Source organism: Cebus imitator, unplaced genomic scaffold (genome assembly GCF_001604975.1).
Source record: "Cebus imitator isolate Cc_AM_T3 unplaced genomic scaffold, Cebus_imitator-1.0 Scaffold238, whole genome shotgun sequence".
NCBI lineage: Eukaryota > Metazoa > Chordata > Mammalia > Primates > Cebidae > Cebus > Cebus imitator.
Genome location: NW_016107553.1, coordinates 1,698,722 through 1,712,685, shown reverse-complemented (window position 1 = coordinate 1,712,685; position 13,964 = coordinate 1,698,722). Strand labels below are relative to the sequence as shown.

Here is a 13,964-nt window from a genome sequence, read left to right as displayed (position 1 = left end):
AGACGGGGTTTCACCATGTTGACCAGGATGGTCTCGATCTCTTGACCTCGTGATCCACCCGCCTCGGCCTCCCACAGTGCTGGGATTACAGGCTTGAGCCACCGCGCGCGGCCTCTTCACCTTTTAAATTGAACAAGTACTTAAATCTCTACCTAAAGCTCCATGGTCAGTAAAATTCACTCACATGACAGTGGTATGTGATGCACCTTGTAGAATATAAAATGCGAAAAAGGCCAGGTGCAGTGGTTCACGCCTGTAATCCCAGCACTTTGGGAGGCTGAAGCTGGTGGATCACCTGAGGCCAGGTGTTCAAGATCAGCCTGGCCAACATGGCAAAACCCTATCTCTACTAAAAATACAAAAATTAGCTGATGTGGTGGTGGGCACCTGTAATCCTAGCTACTCAGGAGGCAGAGGCTGGAGAATTGCTTGAATCCAGGAGTTGGAGGTTTCAATGAGCCAAGATTGTGCCACTACACTCCAGCCTGAGTGACAGAGCAAGACTCCATCTCAAAAAAAAAAAAAAAAAGAACATCACTGAAGCAATGTCATGATGCCTACTGCTTATGTATTTCAGGGTTCTGATTCCATTTATTATGTGGATGTGGCATTTCTATTTGATCAGATTAGCATTTTGTAAGTTAGTAAAGCACTACAGCACTAATTAATTAGATTTTGTTAAATATTTTAAAAACATATGATTTGATATGAAATTTGATAAATGATTTAGTCATCCCAACAGTTGAAGATAATAAAACTTAGTATAAGTATAAATAGAACCAACCTGTTATAAAATCCATTGATACTTTCGAGCTATAGATAACTTGAATTTTTACCTCTAAATATATTTATTAAAAGTAGGTTGCAAAAAATTTACCTAAATTCCTTCTAGATAAATTAGAAGTGAGAAACACCTTCTCTTCTTACAAATTTGGTCTTTCGCACAACAGCAATGGCTAAAATAAATGGGGCCAAATTTTTGGAGAAAGTCTTGTTTAATTCAGAATATAATTAAAATCTCATGTAGCTTTATTGGTTTTAGTATCCAGCAGAGAAAAAATATTGAAACTCCAAGAGATTTTGAATTAAATAGCTACAACAGTTTTGTTTTATTAGTTCTGACTGTGTGAAAAAAAAAATCATAAGGACAACTTTGGAAAAATTTAGTTCTTTTAGGGTCCCAAATGACTTTTAAAACAATAAAACAACTATAAAACGTACACAAGTGATATTAAAAATTATGTAGTTCAATAAATGTGACATTCACAAATGTGGTTGTAATTCTTTTTTAACTTTAGCAAAGTGAACATGGATCTGACGATTGGATGTAGAAAGGTAGTGTTATATAGCTTAACAGAATTAAGTGCTTCAATTTGCCAGTGAGGATTATGTAGCTAAGCTGGAATGTTTTACCAATGCCTTTTAAGATCTCCATCTACTTCCCAGGATCTGTGGCTAAATCAAAGAAAGAGAGGATGCTTCCTTCATTAGTGATTATTTAATAATTTTATGCTAGTGATTATTTCCCTAGCATTTTAATATTTATTTTTAAAAGATTTGTAGATTTAGGTCTTTTGGTTGGTGGCTGAATCATGAACAGAGTAAGCTGGTACCATAAACTCATACTATTTCTGAAGATGGGGAATAATTTAGATATTCTCCATCTTGATTATGGGGATGATTTACTGTGGCTGGCTATGATTTACTGTGAAAGCAGTAAGTGAATTGGAGTCATCATCTGTTACTTATGGAGTGGAAGGGGCAGGAAAAAGGAGAAAAACAAAAACAAGGGGAAAACGTTTTGTGAGAAAAATAAGCAGCACAGTTTTCTGCTTAGTTTACTGAGGTCCCAATCTCTGAAGACCCAAACATAACTTGTGAAGGTAGGTTTGAACTTCAGATAATAACAGTTCTTTCTTTGTCGCCAGAGCTTGTCTCTGTCCTTGGAACACAGAAGAGCACACTGAATTCATTAGGCCATGGCATGAGAATGATGACTGGTGGAGGTGGCACAGCATCGGAGCTGACCCACAGAGGGATCAGTGATTCCCAAATAACTCTTCACTGATAGTTTCCAGGGGCAAGGCATTATCTGAAATTGTATGCAATCTTCACAAATCATTCAAAACATTTTGCCTTTAACAAATGGATGGTAGGCTGGGTGTGGTGGTTCATGCCTGTAATCCCAGCACTTTGGGAAGCCTAGGTGGGCTGATCATGAGGTCAGGAGATCGAGACCATCCTGGCCAACATGGTGAAACCCCATCTCTACTAAAATACAAAAAATTAGCTGGGTGTGGTGGTGTGCACCTGCAGTCCCAGCTACTCAGGAGGCTGAGGCAGGGGAATCACTTGAACCCAGGAGGCGGATATTGCAATGAGCTGAGATCACGCCACTGCACTCCAGCCTGGCAACAGAGTGAGATTCTGTCCAAAAGGAAAAAAAAAAGATGGTTAAAAGAAATTTGAAGAGATTAAAAAAAAGGTGCTTTCATTTTTTTCTCATTTTTATATTAAAACTTTCAAATCTACAGGAATTATGGTAATTTAATTACTATGTGTAATAAAAAAGCTAAAATTAAAGTACAAGAAATATCTGTATACTCTGAAATTATAGCATAACAAACACTTGTATACTCTTCGCCTAAGTTCACCAACTGATAATTTTCCATACAGGCATACCTCATTTTATTGTGCTTTACTTTATCGTGCTTTGCAGATATCGCAGTTTTTACAAATCGAAGGTTTGTGACACCCTTGCATCCAGCAAGTCTATTGGCACCATCTTCCCAAGAACATGTGCTCACTTCATGTCTTTGTGTCACATTTGGGATATTGCAAACTTTTTAGTATTATTATATCTGTAATAATGATCTGTGATCAGTGAGCTTTGATGTTACTATTGTAATTGTGTTGGGGCACCACAAACTGCACCCATATAAGATGGCTAACCTAATAAATGTCATGTGTTCTGACTGTCCTACTGACAGGTTGTTCCCCAGTCTCTTTCCTTCTCTCTTTGGGCCGCCTTATTCCTTGAGAGACAACAATGTTGAAATTGGGCAAATAGATAACCCTGTAATAGCCCTTAAGTGTTCAAGGGAAAGCAAGAATCGCATGTCTCTCACTTTCAATCAAAAGCTAGAAATGATTAAGTTCAGCGACGAGGCCATGTAGAAAGTTAAGATCCACTAAAAGTTAGAGAAGCTGCGAACACAAAGGAAGCATTCTTGAAGGAAATTTAAAGTGGTACTCCAATGAACAAACGAATGCTAAGAAGTGAAATAGCCTTATTGCAGATCTAGAGAAAGTACAAGTGGTCTGGATAGATCAAACCAGCCACAACATTCTCTTACATGAAAGCCTAATCCAGAGCAAAGTCCCAACTCTCTTCAATTCTGTGAAGGCTGAGAGAGGTGAGGAAGCTGCAGAAGAAATGGTGGATGCTAGATGAGGTTGGTTCGTGAGGTTTAAGGAAGGAAGGCATCATCATAACATCAAAGTGGAAGGTGCAGCAGAAGATGTTGATGGAAAAGGTACAGCAAGTTACCCAGAAGATGTAGCTAAGCTCATTAATGAATGTGGCTATGCTAAACTGATTCTAAACGTAGACCAAAAAGCCTTCTATTGGAAGAATATGCTATCTAGGACTTTCACAGCTAGCGAGAAGTCAACGCCGGCTTCAGGGTTTCAAAGGACAATCTCTCTCTTGTTAGGTGCTAATGTAGTTGACCTTTAAGTTGAATGCAATGCTTATTGACCATTCTGAAAATCCTAGGGCTCTTAAGAATTATGCTACAACTACTTTGCCTGCGCCCTATAAATAAAACAACAAAGCCTGGATGGCAGCACATCTTTTTGCTGTGTGGTTTACTGAATATTTTAAGCCTACTGTTGAGACCTACTGCTCAGGAAAAAAAAATATGCCTTTCAAACTATTGCTGCTCACTGACAATGCACCTGGTCACCCAAGAGCTCTGATGGAGATATACAAAGAGATGAATGTTGTTTTCACGCCTGCTAGCACAACACCCATTCTGTAGTCAATGAATCAAAGAGTAATTTTGATTTTCAAATCTTTTAAGAAATACATTTTGTAAGGCTATAGCTGCCATAGATAGTGATTCCTCTGACGGATGTGGGCAAAGCCAAGTGAAACCCTTCTGGAAAGGATTCACCATTCTAGAAGCCATGATACATGGGAGGAGGTAAAAATATCAATATTAACAGGAGTTTGGAAGAAGTTGATTCCAACCCTCACAGACGACTTTAAGGGATCTATGATTTCAGTTCAAGAAAGTAACTGCATATGTGGTGGAAATGGCAAAAGAATAGAAGTGGAGCCTAAAGATGTGACTAAATTGCTGCAATCTGATGATACAACTTGAATGGATGAGGAGTTACTTCTTATGGATGAGCAAAGAAAGTTTTTTTTTTTTTTTTTTTTTAGGATGGAATCTACTTCTGGTGAATATGCTGTGAACATTATTGAAATGACAACAAATAATTTATAATATTACATAGCTGGGTGCAGTGACTCCTGCCTGTATTCCCAACATTTAGAGAGGCAGAGGCAGGAGAAGAGCTTGAGCCCAGTAGCTCGAGACTTGCCTGGGCAATGTAGTGAGACTCCATTCTCTACAAAAAGGAAAAAAGAAAAAGGACCAAAAAAAAAAAAGAGAGAGAGAGAGACTATTACACAAATATACTTGATGGAGCAGCAGCAGGGTTTGAGAGGCCAAACTCCAATTTTGAAAGTTCTAGTGTGGATAAAAATGCTATCAAACATCATCACATGCTACAGAGAAATCTTTTATGAACAGAGGAGTCAACAGATGTGGTAAACTTCATCACTGTCTTTAAGAAATTGCCAAAGCCACCCTAACCTTCTGTGCCTCCCACCCTGATCAGTCAGCAGTCATCCACATCAAGGCAACACCCTTCACAAGCAAAAAGATTATGACTTGCTGAAGGCTCAGAGGATTGTTACCAATTTTTTTTTTTGAGACGGAGTCTCACTCTGTTGCCCAGGCTGGAGTGCTGTGGCATGATCTTGGCTCACTGCAACTTCCACCTTCAGGTTCAAGCAATTTCCAACTAACATTTGTATCTTTAGTAGACATGGGGTTTCCCCCATATTGGCCAGGCTGGTCTTGAACTCATGATATGAAGTGATCTACTTACCTCGGCCTCCCAAAGTGCTAGGATTACAGGCATGAGCCACCACCACCTGCCGATCATTAGCAATTTTTTAGTAACAAAGTATTTTAAAATTAAGGTATGTACATTAAGGTTTTTTAAGATATAATGCGATTGCACACTGAATACACTACAGCATAGTGTAAAGATAACCTCCGTTATATGCACTGGGAAACCAAAGAATTCCCATGACTTGCTTTATTGCCATGTTCATTTATTGAAGTGGTCTGGAACTGAACCTGTGATATCTCCTTCTTTATATATACATGTATGTACTTATACATAGATATGTGTGAATAAACATATATGTAGATGTGCATGCACACAGAGGTGTATATGGAAGTATTTGAAGTAAGCTGTAGATATGACCCATCACCCCTAAACACTTTAGCTTGCAACTCCCAAGATCACAGACATTTTCCAAAGTAACTTACAATACCAGTATCACCTCTAAAAGAAGATTAATAATGTCAACTAACATATACCTCATAGTTTGTCCACATTATCCCCCATAAAAGCAATGTCTTTTACAGTTTTTTAAAATCCAGAGTCCAGTTAATTGGGATATCATGAGGGCTTGTGAAAATCCTCATCCTCAACATTTCACTGTTGATTATGATTCTTTCTTGAATGAATTATTACATTTTGCGATTTTATCAATTTTTCTCCATCTGTTAGCTGGCATTCTTCTAGCTTTCACATCCACTGCACCTTTCTCTGAGTACCACTACAGACTCACGAACTGTTATATTCAAAGTGGTATAATCCATAATGTGTTTTTAAAGTTTAAATCACCCCAAATTTGGCCATTGGAAACCACTCCAAGGCAGTTTCTATTTTCTTTTCATGGTTTCCAGCACAAGATGTCTTTGAGCTTACCTGGCATTTTTCTTGCCCTAGACCTAGAATCAGCCACTTCTTCAAGGACTTTCTTATATGATGAATAGGTGACACATCCATATAGTGCAAGCCTATATTTGAATATTTATTCAAAGCTATACATGCTCCCTCCAACCTCACCCCTCTCTTCATAGGCAGCCAATGTTAGTTTTTTTTATCCTTCGAGAGATAGTTTATATAATAGAACAATACATATTATACAAATTTATAATTTACATGTACTACATAAATATAATAGATCAATTATATTCTTACCCACCCTCAACGTGATTTAACTCGAATGATAGTGTAGTACACCCCTGAGTTTGTCTGGGCTTGTAGCTCTTGTCATTAGATTTTGAAAGATATCTATTAACTTACCCTAAAAAGATTAGGAGCCTTTAGGCTAAGTCTCAGATGTTTCAGATGAGAAAAACTCAGGGAGAGACTTGACCAAAGTTGCATTAACTAACAACACTCACATGCTATTCTCTGGACTTAGAATGTCCAAGCACCCTGGGCTTGCTGACACCTACTCACTTTTCAAACGTCACTACTCGGGAAGCTTTTCCCTTCCTTAATGTTTCCCAGATAGGTGATGTCCCCTTGTTACAGGTTTTAGATCATTATGTACGTCTCCTTCCTAGCACATGCATGCATTAAAATTTGTTTCCTGTCTCCGTGAGAAGTACTACATCTGTCCTGTTCACTGCTGGCACACAGTAGTTGCTCAACAAAAATGTGCGCTCAGGATCACAGTCCACACTTCTTCCTACTGTGGTCCCGCTGCGTTTGGAGAAATAGTTCCAAGTTATAAGCTTGAAAACCCGAGAAGTCTCAACAGAAAAAGCTGGGAAGTCTTTCCATTTCCACGATTAATGGAGGACCTTAGCAGAAACGGCTCACAGCGAGGTGTGACGACCGCAGGAGGGCGTCAATCAAGAAAATGCCCCCTTGCCCTGGAGGCGAGTGGAGCCGCACAGCCACACGGGCCAGCGGTACTGACTGCTTCAATAGAAAACACGTGCAAAACCACAGGGCCAGACTGCGCGCAGCTGCGACCCTCAAGAGCCGGCAGAAAAGACACGGAGCAGCCCCCACTGGATTGAAGACTGCACAGCCCCTGCCCGGCGCTGTAGGACCCGGGCCTCCCCTTGACTGTTGCTCGGAGCCGCTTCTGCCAGCATCCTCGAGGAAGTGGCTTGAATCAGGGACCTCCAAACGAACCGGGTGGAGCGGCCAACAGTGCGCAGCACCTGAACTCCAGCCATCCAAACCCCGCTGGGCCACAGCTAAGGGACGCAGAGGAGCCCTAGGAACGCAAGGCGCTGTCCCGCTCTGAGCGCCCGAGGAGGCCGGTGTGACAGCCAGCGCAACTGTTAATCCAGGGAGCGCACCCACCGGGGAGCCGTCTCAGGCCAGCGGCCTCTGCTCCAGCCGAGTCCCGCTACTCCCCGTCTGGAAACGACTGCTGCCACCCGGGGCCCGGGCCCGGACGGCGCCCCGAATTTCAGCAGAGGTGCCTCCGGGCCGCAGACAAGGCCGCTGGAGCCCGCAATCCAGGCGGCAGCCTTCGTCGCGTCTCCCTCGACGGACGTGGCCCCGGGCTTCCCTCGAGGGCGTCCTCGGCCGGGGTGCCTGGAACCCCGAGGGGCGACAACGGCGGCGGGGCACCGGGGCGCCGGGTGCCGGGAACCTGGGAGCTAGTGCTCCCAAGGGGCGGGGAGCTCGGCTGGCTGGGCGGGCCGGGGTGGGGGCGGGCGGCAGCTCCCGGGGCCCCGCGCCATTGGCCACAGGGCCCGGCGTCAGGAAGGGGCCAGCGAGCGCGGCCCCACCCCGCAGCCGGCGGAGCCTATCGCCGGGAGTGCGGAGCGCGGATAAATGTAGCGCCGCGGCGCGGGCCGGCAGCTCTGCGAGGGGCCAGAGCTCAGCGGAGCCATGCAGTACCCGCACCCCGGGCCCGCGGCGGGCGCCGTAGGGGTGCCGCTGTACGCGCCTACGCCGCTGCTGCAGCCCGCGCACCCGACGCCCTTCTACATCGAGGACATCCTGGGCCGCGGGCCCGCCGCGCCCACTCCCGCCCCCACGCTGCCGTCCCCCAACTCCTCCTTCACCAGCCTCGTGTCCCCCTACCGGACCCCGGTGTACGAGCCCACGCCGATCCACCCCGCCTTCTCGCACCACTCCGCCGCCGCGCTGGCCGCTGCCTACGGACCCGGCGGCTTCGGGGGCCCTCTGTACCCCTTCCCACGGACGGTGAACGACTACACGCACGCCCTGCTCCGCCACGACCCCCTGGGTAAGGCGGTCGGGCGAGGGTGGGGGCGAGGAGGCGCCACCCGGCAGGTGGCAGCGCCCGGGAGGCCGAGGGGGCGAAGAGGGCAGGCGGTAGACGGCTGTGGCAAAAGCGATGGAAAAGCGGCTGTCGGGCACGCGCGGGCACAGGCGGCGCGCGGCCGGGGCTGACCGCACAGTGACTCAGATTGGTTTTCCTGCACCTTGCAGGCGTCGGGGCGCGCGGGCCAGCGAGAGACCTCGCGGCGAGGGCAGCCGTGGACCGCGCGTGTCACCCGGGGTTGGGCTCCCTTGGCGGGAGGGATGAGGAAAGGGGCGTCAAGGCGCCCCTGGCCGGCCCCCGTGGGGCAGGGGTGGCTTCCAGGCCCGGGCGGCTACGGGGCTGGACCTGGTTCAACAGGCTTGTGCAGTGAAAGAGCCTGACCCTTTCCGTTCATACAGGAAATCTTGAGTTCTCGATAGGAGTAAATCTGGTTTCAGAAGCTGTTAAGTGTTTTCCTGGCTGCATGAAGCAGACCCTTCCCCCGGAGTAGTGCACGCTGCTGATTATTTTATCGACATCCTCAATACAGACAAATTCAGGAAACACTCGACTTCTGATAGCCGGGATCCGTTTTTCTGATATTGTTCATTTCCTCTGTGTGGGATGTGACTTTATGGCAGCTAAAATAACCAGTTGCTTCCTATTTTTTTTCGAGGCTGTTTTGCACCAGGCTGAAGCCTGACGCAAGCAAAATCTCGAAAAAACAATGCTAGTTTTCAAAGCATTGAGGTGCAGGCCTGCGGACTGATGGACGCACGGACCGACCGACACTACTTTGGAGTAGGAAGCCGCAGCCCCTGGGCGCCAGTTAGGAAGAGAAGCAGGGACACATAGGGCATATATTCTAGAACTTCGGGGCATGTCCCCTCAGTGTGCGGCTTAAGAAATAAGTCGCCGGTGGTCCGCGCTGTGGTTGACCCTTGGCGCCTTCGAGGTCTGAAGCCCTAGGGTAAATAAGGAAACGGGGCGCCTCTAGAGTTTTAAATGAACTCTGTTATTGGAAGCTTCACTAGGGACCCTGAAGACAAATAACGTCTTAATTAGCGTTTCAATGTCACCATTTTTATGGCGCGGCCTCTAGCTCAGCCCTCCACCTTCCCTTCTCACGGTTACCGGGAAGGGGATTGTATTTTAGTTCATCTTTTTATGTTTTTGAGTTGTTGTTCTGTCTGTCTAATTCCAGCCTCAAGAGTTTGATGATGCGGCCTGAGCCTGGCTCTGGTCGCCTGTCGGAACTGGAGCGGGACCCTCAGCCGGGCCGGGCCTGGGGGCAAACGTTTTCACTGTGCGCCCTGAGTTTCCTTGGGTTACTGCTGGGACCGCGCAGGAGGAAGCAAAGGGTTTTTCGAGCTAGACCAACAGGAAACACATTGACGGAAATGTTGCCATAGCCCATGGGGTGGCTTTAACTGGCCGCCCCCGCGGGCTGGGTGTGAAATCAGAGGAGGCCGCGGCTCCCCCAGCCAGGATTGGAAGCTCCTCGCGCGGCCTAACGCGGGCGTCCCGGCCCGAGCGCTTCCCGCGCAGCCAGGCCTTGGCGGTGCAGCGGCCCCGCTCCACCCCCGACACGCACACACCCGGTTCACCGTGGAAGAAGATCCAAGGGGGCAAAAAGTGTACCATTCCGAGAGCCATTGGGCAAAGAGGGTCGTGGCATTGTAAACCCAGTCCGTAGTGCTCATTCTTTTGGGGATTAAAGATGTGTCTGGATCTAGCTGTAGGTGTGATGGTTGTATGTGGGTGAGTGTACCAGGGTGGGCCGTGTTCATCTGCAGTGTCGGTGTGTGACTTCGGGCATGTTTGTGTGTTGGGGGAGCGTGTTGGGTCCACGTGCCGGTGGGTGTATGTGAACGTGTCTGGTTGGGTGGCCTCTGGCCTACCTTTGTCATCCCAGGGTGTCTGGCCAGGCCGCTCCAGGGCCGTGGGTGAGCGCCGCTCTTCTCGCCCACAGGCAAACCTCTACTTTGGAGCCCCTTCTTGCAGAGGCCTCTGCATAAAAGGAAAGGCGGCCAGGTGAGGTTCTCCAACGACCAGACCATCGAGCTGGAGAAGAAGTTCGAGACGCAGAAATACCTCTCTCCTCCCGAGAGAAAGCGTCTGGCCAAGATGCTGCAGCTTAGCGAGAGACAGGTGAGCTCGCCGGGGGCCTGGGGCCGCCTCCGGTGGGGAGGAAAGGCTTCTGGGGTGGCGGTCTCCGAGACCCTGCCCTCTGGCAAATCCCGACGCGAGTGGTGAGTTTTCTTTCTCTCTTTCCTGTAGGTCAAAACCTGGTTTCAGAATCGACGCGCTAAATGGAGGAGACTAAAACAGGTATGGACATGGTTCTGTTTCTATGGAAATAAATATTTTTATCACGTTATCTCTGCGAGGCTGTTATGGGTTGTATGCAAAAGTCATTTGAGAGACTATTTAACCTCTTCACCTTGATTAAAAAGACAAATAGTCCTGCTGAAATTCAGGATGAGTTGCTCAGGTGGCAGTAATGCTAAAAGCACCTAATGGGGTTCCTATATCAATTATGCTTGGGTTTTCGCACACTGGCTAGTAAAACTCCCAGCTAATTGTTTTATAAATCCCATATGTTGTTTATCTAATTAACGCAGGAAAGATAAAGTAATTGACAGTAAATGACTTAAGCAGTTATCTTTGGGAGAAAATTGTTTCTTTTATTTACACAGCCATAATAAAACCAGGCAGAACTCAAGGGTAAATATAAAGAAACAAACACCTTTAAGTCTTGTTTGCACTGTTTTTTAGAAGAATTAACTGTCAGGGAGTTTAAAAATGATTTTCCATCTAATACCAGCTCTTAAAAGGAAATATAAAACTTGTAAGAAAATATTCAAGCCTGTTTGGAAAGTAGCTTAAACTTTCTACCAGTCTTTCTTCCAGTGACCTTGTTTCGCAATATGTGATAAAAAGTAAAGGGTGATTTAGTTTTTAAAAGAAGGTCTATTGACTTAAAGCTAAACATTCATTTTTGATGTCCTAATCTGGATGTATCCTCCAAAGTTATCTGACAATTACTGAGTTGTTCACTTGTCATTGTATATGCAGTTTATAATAAGTAAAACATTTTGAAACAATGGAGAAATTTAAAGCCAAGTGGATTTTAAAATGTATTGATCATTACTTTTTCATTCAAAAGAAAGTATCCCAAGGAATATTTTGAAACAGAAAATAAAATTCCCATAATTTCATTACTGTAATGTGATTTAAATATTTGCAGATTCACTCTCAATTTCTGACCTTGTGAATCTATTTGTTGAGACTATAGGCTTGCAACTATATAACAAATAGATGTTGTAATATTTCTAGGTAGTATTTATAAGTATTTTAGACAGGTGCAGGATTAAAAATTCACTAGCTTATATATTTAACAGTTCTTGGTCAAAGGCTTGACTCTAGTTTACCAGAGACCTTAAAAATAGTGGTTTCTATGTATTACCAAGATATTTCCCAGAAATTTGCCCCAGGTTTTAAGTAAATTGTAGCTAATTGTCTACAATCTCAGTTGGCAGCATTCTTCCAGATCCACGTTTTTTTCTTTGCCATGATTCTGTAACTTGTTATATATTTATATACATGTAGATGTTTATAAATTTACTCCAGAAAATGAATGAAAAAAGATCCAGTCTAATAATTTTGAAACCTTATTCTTAATTCACCATTTAGCATTCTTATTTTTTAAATATCTGGAAGACTATTAATTGGCAAAGTTTAAATATTTAAAGAATGAAATTAGGATTTATCTGTAGTAGTGATCTGATTTTCTTTCCCCCTTAAACTTTTGAGAATATTGAAACCATGGGTTTGGGCTGGTGTTAAGTAACCAGCATTTGTATTCAATTGGTATAATACATCTGCATTTATATTCATGGCTGGTTCTCATCTTATAAGCATATAACTTTTGATATGACAGAAACTTTTCTTCCAAAGTGAGAAAAAAGCACAAGTATGTATCTCCTGAATAAGAAGATGATAAACTGAGAATACTCAGTAAACTAAAAATTAAAAGCTAATACCAGATGAAGAGATGTTTTGATTTATGCCTCTCACCTATCCATATTTTATGATCCTTCCAATCTCCATTTTCATTTCCTTTATTCAGGAGAACCCTCAAAGCAATAAAAAAGAAGAACTGGAAAGTTTGGACAATTCCTGTGACCAGAGGCAAGATTTGCCCAGTGAACAGAATAAAGGTGCTTCTTTAGATAGCTCTCAGTGTTCGCCCTCCCCTGCCTCCCAGGAAGACCTTGAATCAGAGATTTCAGAGGATTCAGATCAGGAAGTGGACATTGAGGGCGATAAAGGTTATTTTAATGCTGGATGATGACCACTGACATTGGCATGTTCAGAAAACTGGATTTAGGAATAATATTTTGCTACAGAAAATCTTCATAGAAGAACTGGAAGGCTGTATAAGAAAGGGAATCAATTTTCTGGTGTCCTGGAAACCTAAAATATTTGGTGCACTGCTCAGTTAACAAACCTACATGGAGACCTTAATTTTGATTTAACAAATAGTTTATGTACTGAACTTAGGTTCTTTTGATAAAGTGACATAACAGTGATTCAATTCATCCCCCTTTTAAGAAAAAGTAAGTTGTTATTTCTATTTATGAAAAAGTAATTTTGAACTTTCTGTTAAATTTTTAAGTTATAGCTTTAAAGGTTTTAATAGGACCTTCTTGAATGACTTTTCTGTAATCTGTGTATCTCCCACTGAATAGTAAGGCAAAGGGTAGGTATCCCAAATCCAGAGGGGCCTACAATTTAGGCAGCCCTGGAATATTTTAAAAGGAAAACATTCTTTTATATGACATTCTTTTACTGCTGTCTTAAATCCAAAGCCATTTCAGAGCTCTTGTCTAAAAGATGTATGTTCGTTTTGTCAGAGATATAGTTAAGAATCTCAAATGCTTGTTTTGCACTATCACTTAATACCTATTTGACCAAGGTGTTAAGGGGATAGTAGCTTCCAATTCAAGCAGAGAAACTGACCTAATATTAATCGCAGATGAACTAGAAGTCACAGATTAATTAAATGTAAGTAGATTGTAGATACTGTTTTATATCAAACTATGTTTATAATGTGTATATAGAATTGTTCACTGTAAAAAAAATTGCCAAAATGTGTTTTTTTTAAGTAAGTAACTTGACTATATAATAAAGCCCAACGTGGGACGAGTAACATCGTCCCAAGTTTAATTCATTGATTAAAAAAAATCTGCACACCTTTTCTTAAAGGACCTCCTGAGTGCCTGGTGCGTTGCTGGGCTCTGGGGACTGGAAGTGATTGGGGCTGGATCTTGCGGAGGCTCTCGCTCTGAGTTCTGGGACCGCGGGTGGGTACCTGGAAAGTGGGTTGGGGCCTCTCCCGGGGCGTTTTCCTTGGCGCTGGTTGTGTGTGAGGCTAGGGCACTGCTCCTGTTGGCAAATCCCGAGCTGGACAGGTTTGAACCACGGGCACCCCAGGCGATGAGAAGAGCGGTGGCCGAGGCCCGCTGTGCAGCGAAGCGCGAGGCCGGCCGGACCCCATCGATTC

General features: G+C 44.3%; 1 protein-coding gene across 1 annotated transcript; it reads left to right on the top strand.

Moving 5' to 3' along the window:
* The first annotated feature begins 7,958 nt into the window (after nucleotides 1-7,958).
* Nucleotides 7,959-13,645, top strand: HHEX (hematopoietically expressed homeobox). The gene is made up of 4 exons (XM_017498186.2): nucleotides 7,959-8,377; nucleotides 10,368-10,546; nucleotides 10,676-10,726; nucleotides 12,528-13,645. Exons 1-4 carry the CDS (start codon nucleotides 8,017-8,019, stop codon nucleotides 12,747-12,749), a joined length of 813 nt encoding a protein of 270 aa, XP_017353675.1. The 5' UTR covers nucleotides 7,959-8,016; the 3' UTR covers nucleotides 12,750-13,645.
* The last annotated feature ends 319 nt before the right edge of the window (nucleotides 13,646-13,964 follow it).